This window comes from Xenopus tropicalis, chromosome 3 (genome assembly GCF_000004195.4).
Source record: "Xenopus tropicalis strain Nigerian chromosome 3, UCB_Xtro_10.0, whole genome shotgun sequence".
Lineage (NCBI taxonomy): Eukaryota > Metazoa > Chordata > Amphibia > Anura > Pipidae > Xenopus > Xenopus tropicalis.
This window is the reverse complement of record NC_030679.2, coordinates 59,767,977-59,787,664: the sequence shown is the minus strand read 5'-3', so window position 1 is coordinate 59,787,664 and position 19,688 is coordinate 59,767,977. Positions and strand designations below refer to the sequence as shown.

At 38.1% G+C, this 19,688-nt stretch overlaps 1 protein-coding gene across 1 annotated transcript in view; it reads right to left on the bottom strand.

Annotated features, from left to right (window-relative positions):
• The window catches only part of lgr5 (leucine-rich repeat containing G protein-coupled receptor 5), a 107,275-nt gene extending 90,608 nt beyond the window's left edge, over nt 1-16,667 (bottom strand). The window contains exon 1 of the mRNA XM_002940173.5: nt 16,185-16,667. Within this exon, the coding sequence (XP_002940219.2) occupies nt 16,185-16,387 (203 nt within the window). The 5' untranslated portion in view covers nt 16,388-16,667. The remainder of the gene's footprint in view (nt 1-16,184) is intronic.
• Nucleotides 16,668-19,688: the final 3,021 nt, after the last annotated feature.

Sequence of the window (19,688 nt, the reverse complement as noted above, 5' to 3'; positions counted from 1 at the left end):
CACTATTTAACAGCCAAGCAAATTTGATGCAGATCACTAATCTATATAAACAGGTTTACACAGACATCAGGGTGTGGTTACACTAATTCTAAGAATGGCAAAAACTATCAAGCAAACCGTATTGTAGTGGGGAAATCCATAAATATTAAAATGCCTCATTTAATTATATTTAACTCCAAGATAACTAAACTGACTGTTTATGCTCTGTAGTACACTGGAATGAAAGAATAAATCAAATTGATTTTTGTTGTGTTTTAGAAAGCTATAACCAATTGGTTTGCTTCCATAGAGAAGAATGGAATCAGTTCATTAACCCTCTTATAGTTATAAACTCACAAAGTAGCAATGGGGCATAGGCCAATGACATTAGGGGTTGAACCACAGCAGTTAAAATCATATTTGCCTAGAATTATGGTCTACAAACTGTAGCTCAAAATAATCAGTCACCACACATCAGTCTTACACTTAGGGGCACATTTACTAACCCACGAACGGGCCGAATACGTCCGATTGCGTTTTTTTCGTAATGATTGGTAATTTTGCGTTTTTTTCGGCGTCTTTACGATTTTTGCGTAAAAACGCGAGTTTTTCGGCGTCTTTACGATTTTTGCGTAAAAACGCGAGTTTTTCGGCGTCTTTACGAAAGTTGCGCAAAGTCGCGATTTTTTCGTAGCGTTAAAACTTGCGCGAAACGTCGCGCCTTTTAAGTTTTAACGCTACGAAGAAATCGCGACTTTGCGCAACTTTTGTAAAGACGCCAAAAAACTCGCGTTTTTACGCAAAAATCGTAAAGACGCCGAAAAACTCGCGTTTTTACGCAAAAATCGTAAAGACGCCGAAAAAATCGCAAAAAATACGAAAAAGTCGCAAAATGTTCGTTTCCAACCGGAATTTTTCCAATTCGGATTCGAAATCGTGTCTTAGTAAATCAGCCCCTTAGACTTATTGATAAGTCTAGAGAATATGTACAGTATATAAGATATTAGCCTTTACAAATAAAAAGAAAATATATCAGTACCTATCTATCTAGTATATATCGTAGATGGATTGGTTTTTTGTCACCCTCCACTACTATGTAACTCATTAACATGTTAATATGTTAATATTTGAATGGATGTCTTATTGCGGCTGGCCTCCTAATCACATTTTATGAATTTCTAGTGCTTTGTAAGCTGGTTCTAACAATACAGAATCTAGACTTTAATACAGGTATCTTAGAATTGCCATTTCGTGCACAGCATACACGTTTGGTCTTGGTCTGCATTTCTTTTACATATTTATTAATGTATAAAGACAGTTGGAAACCGATTTTGTGGTCAGAGTTGCTCCCAGTGATTTCATTGCAAGATTCCTTCCACTAATTCCTGCTATGACATATCTAGGAAAGAGTTCCAAGCACTCTTTAATTGTTCCAAAAACACTACCATTAAGATTAAAAGAAAAAAACATGTGTACATTTAAAATGTTTAAACAGTGCACTAGCACTCGCATAAAAAAGCCGCTGCTGGTTTGTGTTAGCCAATTTAATGCGCTGCTGGCAAAATCACCTAAGCAGAGTTGACAGTGCCACTCATGTTCTATTAATTCCCAGTGAACAGGATAAGTAGAAAAAAATCCTCAGCAAACTACCCGTGCTTTTGTGACTATAGTCAGAGCAACAATATTAACAAAAAAAAAAAATCTTAAAATTTCAAATAAAAATAAACAAAAATGTATCATGAACAGATTGTTAAAAGAAATATTATACAGGTAGTGACTAAATATGGATATACATTAAACGTTTTAAGTATTATCAAGTACACATTTTATTTTGTGTTCATTTATCTATGAGATACAGTTTAGCAAAATCTATGTCTAATTTACAAACTAAACATAACAGAAATAGCAGCTCAGAAGCACCCTCTTAATTTAGTCTAAAATGCTACAACTCTCAGTAGACTGCAACTGATATTGTACTGAAGTTCAGATCTCTATACAAAATATCTAAACCAGTCCATATTTAGAGCAGAACTTAGCACCCCCTCAAACCCGAGCTTCCCCTTAACTGGCCTCCACTGGACCCCCTCCCTGCTACCTGTCTGCACAGTATATTCCATTCTAAAGTGCTTGTGAACCTGTCTTAAACATGTAAAGGTGCACAAAGTTGAAGCTGCTCCTAGACCTAGCTTCAACTGTGCATGCCTCTGCAGGCTACGGGTCTGTAAAGGATCTGTAGGATCCATACTGTGTGGGGAGGTAGCAGAGAGGGGGGCCATTTGAGGGGAGCTGGGGTTAAAGGGATGGTTCAAAGAGCACAGTGACCAAAGGATCTATGCAGTATTACCTTTGGAGGTAGATATTTTGAAAACTATCCCTTTTTTAAATTAAACCAAACTGCAAGCATTATTTAAATTACCATATCTCTATATTTTATCAAAGCTGTAATAAAGGTGAACCACTCCTTTAAGTTATCTTTTAAAACTGTTTCATAAACAGTAGTGTGTGTCAGTGTGTGCCATTGGATAATCTCTAATATGAGGTACTTGGCTCAGGAAATAAATAAATGCATATAAATGCTAGTTTACAGTGATATCAACCAATAAATGGACATAGAAGCGTTTTACTCCCACACTTCTTCCTGGTACAGTTAGAGCTGCTCTTCGACAATATATTATGCAAAACCCACCAGAAAAAGAAATGGCATTACTTTCATCTTCTGACATTTCAAGAGAATAAGTGCCTGTTCTTACTGTAGAAGATCTGGTAAGCAATATTATTGGAAACTGTTTTGAAAATACAGAAACATGCGGTGGTGGGTCCAAACAGCAGACTGTGATGAAGACACTAGTGATGTGAACTGCATTTATATCACCCTAAAATGCTAAAATTAATGATGAGCGAAATTTTTCACAGGCATGGATTTGCAGCGAAATTCTGCATTTTGACATTGGTGGATTTTTTTGCAAAACAGTTGCAAAATTGCATTGCAGAAAATTTCCAGTCGCATCTGAAACCATTGCAGTCATGCCAAAAATTGTTGCGGGTGCGTCTGTTAGCATCTAGCTTTCTTCCAGAAAGGACCCCTGTTTTATAGAAGAATATGTGATATTCAAAGTGGTTCCACTGGGATACCATATATAAATAAATTCTAAGTCCCCATTTCTAGAGCTGTCTTCTATAAAACCATTTTGTATACTCATGTCAGTATAACAGTTATTTACATTAATACATTCTTACACCCCACAAAGATTTAAAAGACAAAAATAAATATATCCCACAATCCAGGCCAGGGTTCTTCCATGAAAAATGAAAAGGCAGCAAACAAATAAGAAAAATATATACTAAGACTTATATACAAATGATAGACAACATTCTAAAAACAAACACATAAGGCTCATAAAGAGAATGTAAAGAAACACAGTTTGTGCAAAAAGAAAAAAAAAAAAGAAATTGCTAGAGAGCAGATGACAAACGAGGAGAAAATATGTCAAGCTAGGACAAATATATTTAGAGATAAATTATAGTATTTGTCATTTTATTTTTATTCTGAAAATTACTATTTTTCTTCAAGAATCCCTATAATTGAAACATTCCCATTTTGCTTGTTACGCTTTATAAAGTCTACTGTTACCATCTTCAGTGGAAAATAACATTGCAGGAAAACTATTTAGTGTGCATCCAAAGTAAAATTATTTAGGCCTGAGTGCTTACCCGAAATTCCAGTAAGGTATTCGTTAGAATTGTAAAAATGGTTAGATCAGTGTTTTGATTGGTGTTGCTCAACCTGTTTCCATGTATCTTTTATTCTTTCACCCAAACTATTTTAATTATATCCACGTTCAGGGAGAGGGGCATATTTATTTACCCAATCACAGTCTGCCATGTATGGCCAGGGTCGGACTGGGCCGCCGGGACACCGGGAAAAATCCCGGTGGGCCCCGGCGGCCCAGACCCGACCCTTGCGGCACTCCCCCTGCCCGAACGCTCCTGCCCCGACGCGTTATATTTACGCGCTCGGGGAAGGTCGTCGGGTGGGGGGCCCTGCGAGGTGGGTTAGGGGGGCCCTGCGAGGGGGGTTGGGGGGCCCTCGGGGGGAGGGGTACGCTATGGGCGCGGGCCCCGGTGGGCCCTTCACAGCCCAGTCCGACCCTGTGTATGGCTTCAGAGGTACATAATGTAGATTAATAGGTGCTGTATAGAAAATGTAACATGTAAAGACACCATATGCTTAGTTAAGGTTAAGGTCAGACAGACATGCAATTTTAGTCCATACAAATAGCTTGGAAGGCCTCAGCCAACACACATCAGTTGGTTTACTAATTAAAAATCTGTTTTGAATCATATTGACTAAGCAAACAGCAGAGGGCCCATGTGATCTAGTTGTTTGGTTGAAGGCCTATACAGCCATATTAGTAAGGATTTATATCAACATTAATGGAAATGCTTATACTTTTGGTCAACCTCACTTACACAGCACTGCATACTTACATATGCAGTTAACATATTATCAATGGATAATGCAAGAACAGCAGCTATATGTTCTCCATTCTGATGTTTTATTACAGGTTAATATCATTAATCCAATATTACACAATAACCTTTGTATATGAAATAACAGCAAGATACAGTAACTGACAAAAGTGCTGGTAATTAGCATTCTCATCTAATTCAGATACTATATAGGGTTTAGATTGGCTTTAATATGGACATAGAGGTGTTTGCTGACAAAGTTGATAAACTATATCTACTTAGAAGGGGTGGTCCTGCCATGAAACAATGTAATAGCCTTATGGCATATCTGGTTAAGCTCTGTAGGATCAAAGTGGTAAAAGTCCCTCACACCTTGCTGGCAAGTAAAAGAAATAACACATTAAGTAAAAATCTCCTCTTAAATGGAACTCCCTTGGCACCCAGTGCCAATATAACTACATGTCAGTTAGTTAAGGTGTGCCTTACCACGCAGGCAGTACAATTTGTACATGTGTGTGGCTTTGCCTTGCCCTCATGCAAATCATATGCAAAATATGGTTAACATCACCTAGATGGCCATATTTTCTTTATTTTACAGTGTGTGCTGTGTATGTTCTGTTCTATTCCATAATCACGTTGAACAGTGGCATTTGCAAATCTTCAAAGCAAACACAAGTCAATGTAAGCATGCATCACCTTTTTCAGTTATACTGCCAATTTGGGAAGTTTGCTGAATATTTTCTAAAACCTGTTAGTCATTATTTCACTTAGGACATTAGAGGGAGTTTATCGTGAAACTGTGGAAAGTTTTACCCTATAAAACTGAATCCATTACTTTCATCTTGAAGAAAAGGAGGTGAGGATAAGAACAGCCTGGCTTGCCATAGTGAAGTGACGCTTGCAAAAAGCTAAGTTAACAAGCGAGAACGTTACTACAGCCTAATCTTAGTTGGCATGTAGACTGAAAAGGTCAGCTTGGTGCACGCGTTCTCTGCTGGACGCAGGCTTCCTATGTCAGGAGATTTGTACTCCAAATTTAAGGCCCCAAAACAGCTTTAGTTATCTTTTTGTTATGCAATCTCTCAAACGAACAGCACGATACTGTCCCGATACAGCCCATAATTATTCCTGAAATATATGTATTTTATAGTTCACGCTTTTGCATCACAGCACATATGAAACAAGCTTGTGCCTGGCTTTAGTTAGCTAAGAACTTCCTTCCACAAAAACCAGACAGAATAATTCTCAGATTCTCAGATTTAAAACAATTATATTGCTTGAGTCAGATATATAACCTCAAAGCATCTTTGCTCTGGATATAAAAACATAAAAAATAGATCTGCTGTTAATTAGTATGTCCCCCTATCATTTAGATCTCTGCTTATATATTCCCATTACAAAAAACCCTGCTACATTACAGCAATGGCTCAGCCCAGGGTTTACTTCTACTTTCTCTGTAATTGTTTACTCTTTACTCTGGCTGCCAGTTTTCTTCCAGGTGCTATAGAACTACAACTCCCAGAATTCCACCCACAGATGAAGGCTGTCGGTGGGTGATAGATGGTGTGGGTTTAAAACCATCTTGCAGGCTTTAGGTTTCCCCAGTATAGTTAATATCATTTTTGAGCATTTGTATGGTATTGAATATGGATAAATGTTAAGAGGCATATTTATGTAGGGAGTAGTTCTTGGAGAATTCTATAGAGATTGTTTTCTTCCCCCTTTCATAAATATGCCCTTAACATGGACAAAGAGGAGTATGATTTATATGTGTGGTAAATTACCAGGTATTAAAAGGATCAAAGGATAGAGGGGTTTGCATATAGAAATATACACCTAGAGCTAAGCATAAAACCACCTGAAATCTTGCCAAAAAAAAAACTCCCTGTCTATAGGCTTTTCTTGGCAATATTTACTACATTTCCAAACTGCCACTAAATATATAGCAATAATTAAGCAGGGATTTTTCTTTGTTTAATTCCTTTTAAAAAAGTAAACAAAAAGTAAGAGAGAGCCTTTCTAAATAAGGTTGACAAATTTCCTTTTAAAACTAAATAGTCAATCAATATCCTACATGGTTAATTACAAAATTATTAACATAAAAGCTTCATGGTTGCAAATAAACCAATACAGGTTGCAGCAAGTATGTACAAAGATTTCTAATCAGACTTACAGCATGTAGATTGAAGGGGTGAAATGACAATATTATATGTGAAATTATACTTAAAAATATGCAAAGATTTGGGACTGCCATCTGTTTCTTGAATATGGGGTACAGTTCAGGGCTAAGTTTAGAGACAAATATTGTAAAGAACAATCAAAAATCAGAAAAAAAAACAAGATCACTTGGAGCTCAAGTACATATTAAAAATGGACTTTGTTGCTGTAGCACTTAAATGTGCTTAAATGTATAAATGTCCCGCTTCTCATGATAATGAGGTCCCTTTACTAGTCATTCCATATATTTGGTATCCCTTGCTTACGTAGATGCTTCTTATACATGGCAATACTTCTATCAAAAAAGGGAAATATGACTTAAAGACAAAAAGACTGAAGTTAACTGTAAAATAATATCAGCTCCATGCCTTGCTGGACTTATTTTTCAGACAAGCTGCATTTTGACTGAACAGAAGAGTCAGAAAGAAAATAATATGCTTGTCCTTTGTTAAATAATATACATTAACTGCATGACATTCCTCTGCACAAGGTCAGGAAGTATTCATTTAGTTTATTTCAAACATTCAACACATTAGTGCTATGGCAGCAACTCTCCAAAACACGTGAAGAGAAAAAAAAAAAGCTGTACTATTGCAATACCATCTACAAGGCAATAAATTGTAATTCATTAACAGTAATCTCTGCATTTAGAAGTATGATCAATAACCCAGCCGAGCCTCTCCTTACTCTTAGCTGGCACATGGAAATACTACAAAGTAAATGATTATGCAACTTACTATGAATACCATGAGCTCCAGAGAAAAATATACAAACAAAAGGCAGCCTAAAGCACACTTTGACGGAAGATGGAATTTAAACCTGTTGTTGCACAAATAACAAGCCTCCTAAAGGTGTGGATAGAACATAATAGATGGCACAATGACACTTACTATACTGGAGAATGTCCCAATATTATGTTTGTTAAAGCAAGTTGCATTTTGTGAACCCATTAGCACTGCTTAGTATAAGTGTCTGTTTGTCAGTATGTACTTTACACATATCTAATGCAGATGCTGCTTTGCTACCATCATTCCAAAATATAAAAATATTTGCCTACAGTGTAGGCTTTACAGAAACTCAGCATTGTTCTGGGATAAAAAATTGGACAATATATTCATAGTTCATGGCTAATACAGTCTGCAGCATTTATCTAAGAAGCCATGTAGCATGTCAATTGTATCTGTCCTGGTTTCATGTAATAACCTTCCAGCACAATTAAAGGATAAATATGATCACATCTACACTAAACTTTTTGTGGAATGAGGCCTTAGGTGGGTGACAGAATGAAAAGCTACTTGAGGGAATAGTTATATAGCTATGCAACACCATAATTGGCTTGTCACTGAAGAGGTTAAATAATCTGCCCCATGATGCTTTTTAGATTTGATGCCTCTGAAAGTCACACAAGGCTCACAAGAATTTGTGCTGTCAGTTTCCATTTCAGTCACAAATACTGAGTCTATTTTGGGTTTGGTGCTAAATTTTAAGTAACACAGATACATTCTTCCAGGGAGTAGAAACAGATTATTTTGGAAAAACTGAATCTGACCACCATCTACTTTCTGAAAAAAAAAAGAGAGGCAGGCGATGTTTGTTTGGGAATGAGTGATATTTAAAACATGGAATACAACAAACTTTCCTTCCAACACAAACAAGCAGTGTCGGCCATCGGACCTCCAGTAAGGTTATTCGGCATTTACGTATGATAGAATGTTAAAGAAACATTCTATCAGAACCAGCCTTGCATTAGATGTTTCAGCTTTCCCAGTCATGTAAATGGTTTCTCTTGTAGACCTTTAAATGTACCATATACTCGCTTAATTGTGCTTTTTCTTTAACATCAGGTTGGATTAATAACAAAGGTTAAGTTGAATGTTGATTCATACCCAGCAGAGTACACACTTTTGTGCAAGGTAATCCGTTCCATTTTGCCCCTTCATGGGTGGTGTGGGTAAATAGTTAGCGCTCTGCCTAAAGCTAGATGTTTAATGTCTTTTAGTCTAGACTTTAAATAAGTCAACAAATTCTATATAGTTTAGGCTCCTGAATATATTTGTGTGTTTTTATCACCTTGGTACCTAATTTTCCCATATTGGACAAAAACAAGAATGCTAATAAGAGGATGTATTTTATATGACAGTATGGAAACTTTCATCTACATTTCATATAAGAGCCTGTCTCATTAGATTAGTGTGTGTAAATTATAAGGAAAATGATTTTATAAATTACAAGGAAAGGATTTGATTTACAGTTTTACCTCTGCTAATCCCAGAGTCAGCTTCTTGTGATCTTTGGCAAGTTATTTATGCATAAAGTGCTTCAGGCTGCAGTTATTAATCTGTGCTTGATACATGCTTTAAGGTAGGAACTTCTCTTGACATGCTAAGGGAAACATTAATGCTGGGGCAGTAGCAAACTTATCTGGAGCTCTGTTGCCCTGTCCTGGGCAACCTTAAAGAGATACTGACACCAGAAAGTAAATCTTTTTTTACATCTATCATAACATATTTGTCTGTTAGCATTAGAAGCTATAACTGACAGGTTGGGAAGGGACAGTCAGGTTGGCGAAACAGTAAGGTTTAGGAACTTCAAGTAACAATTACTTACAAAACCAAACCTGTCAGCGAAAAAACATCAACACGACCTATAGGTAGCTTTTTATGTATATTCATATTTTGAAAAGTAGTTTTTTCGTGTCAGTATCACTTTAAGAAAAAATGTGTTCCCTCTCAGGAGTTGAGAAGGATTTTCCAGCAGTTATATAAAGATTAATTAAAGGCATAATGTTTGTTCCAGGTCTTGTAATAAAAAAAAAATCAAAGGTCAAAGTTACATCAATAAGCACTGATTATAACAGATGACATCACTAAGCACCATTTATAAGGATATCATTTACATATACTATATATTTGTATTCATCCACTGCTCCTTGTGATGTTAGCACCCAAGGCAAATGCCCTCCTAATGCTTTTCCTTACCTACCCTAAAACAGGCCCTGCTTGTAATCACTTGCAATACTACTTGTCACCTATATAGCTGGGAGGCAAATCTTTTCCATTAGCTGGGGCAGAACAGTGCCACAGACTAGAACTGCAGGCGAAAAATCTGATGCAATAACTTTTTAATGTAGCATGTCCTAAAAACAGCAGATCCTTCATTTTAATTAGCTGGAAGAGTTCTACAACATGTCTTTTTCATAAAAACAGTAAATTGCCTTTTTAATAAGACTTGTTTGAAAGTGAATGCATTGTCTCCCAAGGGAGAACTATTCCTAGGGAATGAAGTGCAGAGCAGCTTCTGGCTCAAGGCTCCTTTTTCCAATGAGAAAGCAAATTCAATGCCTGTAATTAGACATTACTTGCAAACCTTATCAATAAAGATAAGCAAATTCACACAGAGTGTCAGACACCACAAAAGTTTGCCAATCTGCAGGCTGAATTGCGTGTTCATAATTAAAGTGGCATTACAAATTGTTTTAAATGTTAACACTGCTTGCAATTACTACTACTAAAATACTGCAGATGGAGACAGCAGAAAATGTTAGCATTACAAAAAATGCTGTTTGGCATATTTATTCAAGCTTATAAGGCAGCAATAATATTCTTTTAGGTTTCAAAAGTAAAGAATAATGTCTACAGAGACACCTGAGTATCTTTAAAGCACTTTGATCCATTTGTTAGTAAAGGTCTCATATTTACTCTCATATTTACTCTGCCAATTGTTATTCTTGTCCTGACTAATGAAAGCCCTCTGCAGTCTTTGTACCAGCTCATCTGAGATCCCACTGAAAAAGGGGAGAAATGAAACAACCCTACATAAACAAAAAGCCACAGCATCTGGACTTTTCAGAGTTGTTCGGCAAAAAAACCAACAAAAGACAAAAATACAGAACTGTAGGATTAGGGAATCAAAACAAACACACAGCATTTAAATAGGATGCTAGTTGCGACCACACGTGCACGAAGGCAGGGAGCTGAAAGCCTAATTGCACTTCAGATCACAAGGTAGTGTCCACTTGCATTTGAGAAAAGGCAGAAAAACTGCAGACCCCTCATTGTGTATTCAGCAAGCTGTGACAGACTTTAATAAACAGCTAAGGAACTAAACTTACCTACAGTATAGGGACTGGCAACTAGTCTGTGGAAATGCTACTTACAGTCATGCTGAGAGCAGTCAAGAAACTTCACTTCAGGTCCACTCCCTTTCCCCCAGGTACAGCAAATAGCCAATGGACCCTAAAGTAATTAGAAATAAACTTCCAAATGTTGGATAGGTAAGCAGTCTTCATTAGTGAACCAGACTGCTGAGCAGGTGAAAATGAAAAACAGAAGGAGGAGAGTTGGGTTTATTTATTATATACTTACAAGCTGTAATTTATATAGCACTGACATATTTAGTGCTTTCCTGAGATTATACATTATCCATCAATTCCTGCCCTAATGGAGCTTGTAGTCTAAAGGCTCAGATATTGGTCGTACATTTAAATTCAAGGATCTGAAACTAACATTCAACTGAAATTGTAGGATGTTATTAACATGAAATAGTTGGCAGACACCAATCGTACAAATGTGACTTCCATTGTAGGTCCCCCAAGGACATCGTCAGATACACAATACATGCGCAGATTTTTTCGTTAGCTGACCAAAACTTTTTAACCTGGTAGATCGACTAAACGACCAGTCTCCATAGTGAGAAAATTATGGGGACGATCACACACATAGTCTGAAAATAGTACAAAACTAGGTTACATACAATTATATCGGTATGTGTATGGCCAGCTTTAGGTCTCTCTCACTTTCTCACAAAGCAAGGTCAATGTTATCAGGGGCCAATTAACCTGCCTGTATGTTTTTGGTTATGGTCTAGATTATAGCATTCATGTGCTGATGAGGGACAAAAAAAAACCCTCAGAGGGTCTCATCTGACTCATGACCCCCACCATGGAGAGCCCTTATACAGGTGATCAATATGTTTATGTGCAAGAGTGATAGGCTGGCTCCTGTGTAAGCCTCTTTGCACATATGTATGTATAACTCTATTTGTATAGCACCAGTTATGTACATTGTGCTTTAGTTACTTTGTAACAGAAACAACAAGAGTAGGTGTAAAGCTGGCCATACACGTGGCGATCTCACGATGTTTCGTACGACCGTCGGTCGCACGAAACATCGTCAGATCCGCCACACACCATTCAGGGCTGAATCGGCAGGTAAGGAGGTAGAAACAATAGGATTTCTACCTCCTTCTGCCGATTCAGCTCTGAAGGGAGAATTTTGGTCAGGCGCCTTCTATGGCGCCCGATCAAAATTTTCTAACTTGGCCGATCGGCGAGCCGACCGATTTCAGCAGCTTCCTGCGATATCGGTCGGCTCGCTGACATGCCATACACGCACCGATTATCGTACGAAACGAGGTTTCGTACGATAATATCGGTGCGTGAATGGCCACCTTAAGACTGAATAAACACCAACAGTTCAAATATAACCCTAACCTGTAAGTATAAGGTTAAGGGACTTGAGATGTTACTTTACCCCTTTCTTGTTTTCAGTCTAGATGTATGTGGACCCATGATCCTCAAACTCTGGAACTAAACCCCCCATGTGTGTTGAAAACAAGGAATGGGTAGCCCTGCTTGAAGGCCAACAGGAATGAGATTTTATAGTGTAAGCATACTGGCTTAAATATTACTGTCCTTAGATATTATAGTATAAGGAATGACTGTTAAAACAATAAATTGTTGCAGGTCCATTTTCACTGATAGCAATGGAACAGTGGAAATGGCATTGAGCAACCCTCAGCCAGTATTAGCGGATGAAAATGCACAATACAGAACGCTTTTTTCAAAAAGTTTTATTTGACTTTTAATAAAACTTAAGCAAATAAAAGTGCAAAAAAAGTTTAAACAATATAGGACAGAATACTTGGTGATGGCCATCAAAGAGCAGGGTTTTTTTTTAGAATAAAGGGAATGCAAATCATGTACATTCAATATTCTGCGTATCTTCATGTTTCACCAAATAAAAATTCCAATTCTTCTACGTCTGCTAGTTATCACTTTGAGTGTTTAAAGACATTCTGATATCCTGGCTCCATGAAATTACATAACAATTGGCTCCTGAAGGGATGTTTTCACACTAGTTGAAATATAATACTAAAGGGCATGTTAAATTCTATGTGTTGCTTCACGGGTGTGCATGAAAGATGGCAATGGAAAAATACTGAAGAAAAATAATAAGTTACAACACCTCAAAAAACCTTTGCACAATGATAAATGTCATGGTAACCTGTTATAAGGCAATATCTGATTGGTTGCTATATGTTACTAGACCTGGTGGGATTTTTGCATTATAATTAGGGCATATGAACACTGATGTATACCATACAACTCTCAACTTTTCTTCAGCAAGTTTTTCAAAACAATATGGGAGATTTAACTATGCATTCTCTGGAGTGTGAGTGGTTACTTATTCCTGTTCTAAAGCATGCTAGGAGCTGTAGTTAGATGGGATCTGAATCAGTGGTAAAAAAAAACTATATTTAAAGTATAACAATAGGTACTGGAACTTGGTAAGTTGATAGTGGCCAGTTGTTGTAACAGACTGTTAGGTTTCCCAGTTTAGTTTAGATTTTCTAAATACAGGTCATATTTCCCGCCATATTCACAGCACTGCATGTTCAATTCAGCCTTTGTTCTTCACAACTCAGTTAAATATTACTTCCACAGTTCAAAGCCTTGTTCAATAAACCAAAGGTAGAGATAAACACGTCGCAGCTCTAATCAATGTTTCCTCTCGCCTTACTTTATATAACCCTGCCAAGGAGTCAGCATATTGCAGCTCACAGACAAGTATCATGTACATGCACCTCGGATTTATAGTACAGTGGTATAACAAACATTATCACAACATTATTGGTACTCATGCTGATGGGTAGTGTAATAGCAGAGAACACACTTATAAATACATAAATATAACTGTCCAAAGTAAATACAATTTCCTTAACATATTCTGAAAATACCCACAAAGCCTAACTAAATTGGGTGTGAAAGTATTGTATAGAAAACTTTGTGCAAAACTGTTTCCCACCCTTTTGTATATATGCCTTTAGGTCTCTTTTTTTGATTCTGGATAATTATAGGTGACATGTATATACATTATTTAATCTTTTGATGTTGGCTTTGCTTAATCCATGAAGTGGCAGAGAACATTGTAACAGCAAGACGAAATGACCCTTTCCATTCCTCATCCTCTCATTTATGTTGTACATGTTTTTATATAAACTTATATGGCTGCTCACAGAACATAATAGCTTCAACTGATTAAAGCGTAAACACAAATTATATATATGTGTATATAAAACACCGGTGTTTTAAATGAAACCGTTTAAGAGATCATCTCCTTTTAATAGACCACAAACAGCCAACAATGGCTTAATCCTGAGTTGTTATCATTGCAAAAATATTTGAAAGTGGAAAATGTGACTATTTTTGAAGTGGGCACGGCCTCTTTATTTACACTGGGGTTGCTAGTGAACTTGACCTATGATCAGTAACTTATCAATGGACCTCCTTTTAATGTGACAAACTGATTTATCCAAGTGGTCCACACAGCACGTATCTTTCTGATTTCAGTGACTGACTGGTGCTTGATTTACAAGTGGGCTTTGGCTGATTTTACTCTCTGATCTGATTTATAGCAAGACTGCTCTTGATGTTACTGACCAATTCCTGGCTTAATCAAACACTCCCTCCTGGATATGCTTTGTGATCTTATCCCTGACCTACTCGAGCAGCTGTTGTGTAGTAAATATGCCCTGTAGATTTAAAATTATGCCTTTGGTGTCAATGCCAAACCTATACATACACTATCTTACAGGGACATCCAAAAATGTTTGTTCCCAAAAGTATTTCAAGGCATCCATGATACACTAGCCAGTAAAATGCAAATATTATCCTTACCGTGGAATTGCTAACAGAGCAGTTAGGAATGAGTAGTTAGAAATGTCTAACTAACAAGTACACTGCAAGCTAGCAAGCAGAGGCAGCAGTGTTGACAAACACTTACAGAACGTATTGCAATTGTTGTTGACATGCAGTAAAACATGAACAATACAATAGGTTCATCTGTGCCAAAGAAGTCCCCCTTTTCCATAAAATTAATAATACTGTAGCTTTATTAGCTCAGAAAAACCTCATACACTTTTTAGAGTCAGGAGTGGACAAGACATATTATCCCAAGTGTGATATAAATCAGCCCCTCTAGTGATAACATTGCTTGTCAAGAGTTATATAATCAGCACAACTGGTTAATCACTCTCTCTTTGAAGCTGTGTTTGTCCAATAATGACTAAACCGCTCAGTAGTAAACAGTAGTAAACTTGCTGGAATCTATCTGAAAGGAAACGCTGCCGCCTAAAATCACAGATTAAGTTGATGATGCTGTTTATATAAACCAGGGAAGTAGGAAAGGGAAAAGGGTGTTAAGGTCTGTAGCCAATCGGAGTATTAGCAGATACCTGGGTAGTAAAGGCAACAGCTGTGTAAAGTGTAATGACTCCGTGAGCAGTCCCTTCTTCAGGTGAATGACAGTTATAGATCTGCTTCCTCAGAGCTTACAATACAATTACTTTTGTTTAGACAGGTGCCACCTTAGTGCTTTTATTGTTGCTAGATATAGAAATTAAAAAGGAATTTACGGCAAAAGATAACCAGTCACTGTAGTATAAGTTAAGGTTTAAACTTAAAGGGACTCAATTTACTCTCTATTCAGTGTACAAGATATGAAACCTATCTTACTATAGACAACCACACACCAAAGCTAACTGGTTTATTAATGGATCTGGCATATAATTAAATAATAGTTAACCTTCAAGTGCTGTCAGTAAAAGTCCAACAATGTATTCTGACCAGATAATTACAACTATTCCCACTGATCACTTAGTGCATTTTCTGACATTCTACTAAAGATTGTACCCCATGACCCAGTCCGATCATAAGACATGCCCAGTCTGCCATCCTCCAGCTGCTGCCCAGCCTGCCACATTCCAGCTGTGCTAAACTGGTAGTTCAGCTATAGATGGACAGCAGCAGCTTAGAGATACAGTATGTCACCTATAAAGGTGATATGGGATAATGGACATGTATATCTCAATGGGACACAACTTCTTAAAACACTGTATAACAAGATGTAAAGTGAGAGCATTGTGCTTGCAAGCTGCATGGCAAGGTAACTAGAGACAGCCCTGCAGCACTAACTGAGAAGGGCTCGCACGATGAAGAGTGCATATGAAAGTTACAAAGTCAGTGCTGAAGAAGCTGCCCATACAATCATACATCCATAGATTTAGCGCAATTTATCAAGCTCAAGTCCCACCGTCACGGAACTGCTATTGCGCGAGTACCTGAATGATACCTTGGGCACAGGTACAGAGCCAATATCCCCAGGCAGAGCATGTATGTACTGTGTATGTACTATGTATGTGTATACTCATGAGTCCCCAAAGCTGCTGGCTGTACTTACAGGTAAGACGTGAAGATGCTGAGGTTCCTGGGCAGGCTAGTCAGTGCCCGATCCGAGCAGTCCACTCGCACCAACATCCCCTCCTGTTCGCACTCACATGGAGTCGGGCAGCTTCTCTGCTGTTTGCCAGGCCGAGCAGCGCCGACCAATTGCAAGCTGCACAGCACCGAGAACAAGAAGAAGCTGGTCTTGGAGGTGTCCATGGTGCCGATCAGATCCTGGATAGTGTGCGCAGCGCTGCTCTAATGGTGCAGGCTAAAGTGCATTGCCCCCGGGGGGTAACACTGGAGAGCGGTATGGGCTGAGCAGGGCTTGGAGTTGCTATAAGTCAGAGCTGCGCGCACGAAACTCTGCTGCACAATCGCTGCCTCACTCTCTGCCTCACTCCCGCTGCTTCTTCTCTCACTTTGCTGCCCGGAGCATCTCACGTTGCTTTAAAGAGCTCAAAAGGCTGCGCGCTGGGTGACGTCACGGCGGGCTGTGGAGCCGCTCGGGTTGAGGAGTGTGCGCTGCTGGGCGCGGACTGTGAGGGAGCCTCCGGGTTACTGGCGGGTTACTGGCGGGTTACTGGCAGGTTACTGGCAGGTTACTGACGGGTTACTGGAGCCTCCGGGTTACTGGGGGGTTACTGGAGCCTACGGGTTACTGGCGCAACTACACACACCTGCATGCTTTAACCTACAACTACTACCACTTGGCCGCACTCTCGCTGCTCGCTTAGCCTTGAGGTAGACCTAATATCTTCATCCTAATCCACAGTTTTACGTTCTTTAAACACTCCGTGTTATAACTTTGCGCTGCTTTAGCGCCGCTAACTATTGGTAAGTGTAAGTTACGGTTTGCCTATGAGCCATTTTCTACTATGCTACTGACATCAAAGGCAAGTGCTGCTTGTGGTCACAGGTAGTCACTTTTCACCCCAAGGATGTACATTGTCCGAAACACTCACTATATGCCAAGGGCTGGGATTAAGCCGTTATTATTGCAGACGGTAATTACCAATATTGGGCATTGAGATCGCTCCTTGTAGAGGCCAGTTCCATTGTTATGGTTGTAGTATAAAACAAATGCACATATGCACTAATATTGGTGCTACCTGTTATAGGTGGAAAGCAAATGGCTGAAAAGGGTTAATGCTGGTGGTGCCAGCTGGTTCTCACCACATTTATGAACTAAAATACAGCATATTGCATTTAGGATTGGCATTTGGTATGTATTGGTTGTAAGGTTAATTTAGCTATACTATAAATCACTTGGACACCCATGTACCCAATGTACCCAGCGAATGTTTTCTGCTGCCTTTTTTTTTTTAAGATTTCTCAGGTGCCTGATTCCCCTTCCCCTCCACTCCTTCCTTCATTTATCCTATCTCTTCTCCCTCTTTTCACCTTTCTGTTTACCTGTAAAAATATTCTGGACACTAATTAGTTGGGTATAGGTCATACCCATAGCTGGCATGGCTGTATAATTACTTGTAATTACAAAGCTATGAAGAGTCCATATTGAGTTTCATTGCAAAACCATCAGAGAATTTCATCTTTCCAACTTGTCCATTTTTCAAATGTCTGCCCTGCTTGAGCTGCCAAGATCAACTGTAGGCAAAGTGAATATGAAGTGGAGACATCTAGGAGTAACAACTTCTCAGTCATGAAGTGGCAGGCTATATAAACACACATAAAGGGACTGCTGAGTTCAGAAGTATGTAGTACATAAACATTGCTCAGATTGAACACTTACTGCTGAGTTTAAAGTTTAAAGAAACATCAAGCAACTGTTCCTCAAGAACTTAACTTGGTGGGTTTTCATGGGTGAGCAACTGCACACAAGCCTAACACCACGTAACAATATTTATAAATAGTGGGCTAAGATGGGAATGAAAGAACTTGATTGGCGTGCAGAAAACCCTGCCCTCAACCCAACCGAACGCCTGTAGGATGTATTGTAGTTTGGAGTACCTACTGTGAGCCCAACTGATCCCCAACCTCAGTGCCCAGCTTCAATAATGTTATAACTGATGAGTGGAAGCAAATCCCACTAACAATTTTCTAGCTTTATTTGGTTTTAGAATAAAATGTTGTAATAGCAGTTGTCTGGATACTGCTGGCCATATAGTGTATTTCTGGCACAGGACTGTTTTAGTTAAATAGAGCTAGGCTATGGCATACACATATTTATATACGAAAGTTGCTAGAATCTTGAAATATTCTAGAAATAGATTTGTAAACCTTCAACTTTGACAGAACTATATAATTTGTTATTTCATATTTTATATTTAATGCTCATGCTTTTAGACTCATGTTGGCATATTTATAAAGTCATTTGACATTGTGTTTGCCTTGAATATGCTTAGAATTATGCTGGCAAACTCAGACCTGGCTACATTTCCAGTAGAAGGATAAACACTTTTTGGTCAAGTTTGATTCCTGATTGATGTTTTGTGAGCCATAAATCATGTTGCAGTAATCATTAAAATGCTATTGACATACTGGGATTTCATCAACATTATACTGCTCCGATTAAGCTTTCATTACTACATTATCACCTAATTCCTCATCTGTTTGAATTTGAGAAAGACTTTTGCAGGTTTATAAATAGACATTTAAACACTGAAAGACGTTAGTTAGGCATAATCAAAATAGTAAGCATTTCTGCATTAATGCTTTATAAATTGGGCCTTATGTTACAAACATCTTTAGTCTGTCTTGGGCATTAAAAATGTTCCAAGGCACTAGGCTTTTACCCACAACTACAAAATCCAGAGCAATTGTTGCAAAAAGCAGGCAAAAAATTGTGATTCAAATACTGGAAGGGCAAAAAATTATATCTTGAGCCTGTGAGGGAAGGGGACAGGATATGAGCACCTGTACACCCTTTATTTGCCAGTGATTCTACTGACACATTATAGAGTGACTAAAGTTGCAACATACAAATGGAGCACTGTGCACTACCATAAATTAGCACAATTTAGTAACATGTTGTTTTAATATACACAATTCAACACTCACTTTTACTCTTATCATTGCATGTAGTAATTAAAAATAAGTCTTTTATTGTTAGTAACTCATGCTGAGTACAAAATCAGATAACCTACGATACTTGTGCTATCCAATGTTAAAGACTATAGGAGAAATGGAGATATATTTCTTTATCTGGTGCCAGTGTGGGAAACTCCAGTGCTTATGGAAGCAGAGCTATTATTTTCATTATCATCTCACTAACTGTATTAACACCCAAGCGTAATCAGTGATTAGTTTTAATCAGTCTACTGCCAGTTAAGGACCATTGTTATGGACCATTGCTTTTCTCAAATTCAACACTTTTTTTAGTAAATCAACCCCTATGTCCAGTTGTTCACTATTTCATGTCCATTGCTGCCTTCTAGAATATAATTCTAAGAGGTAGGCGTTGAAAGTTTGTGTGAAAAATGGAGTCTAATAAGTAAAGGGTCAAATCCCAAAATGAGCTAGTAACACCTTCAGTAAGGTTAGACAAAAATTGGAAAAT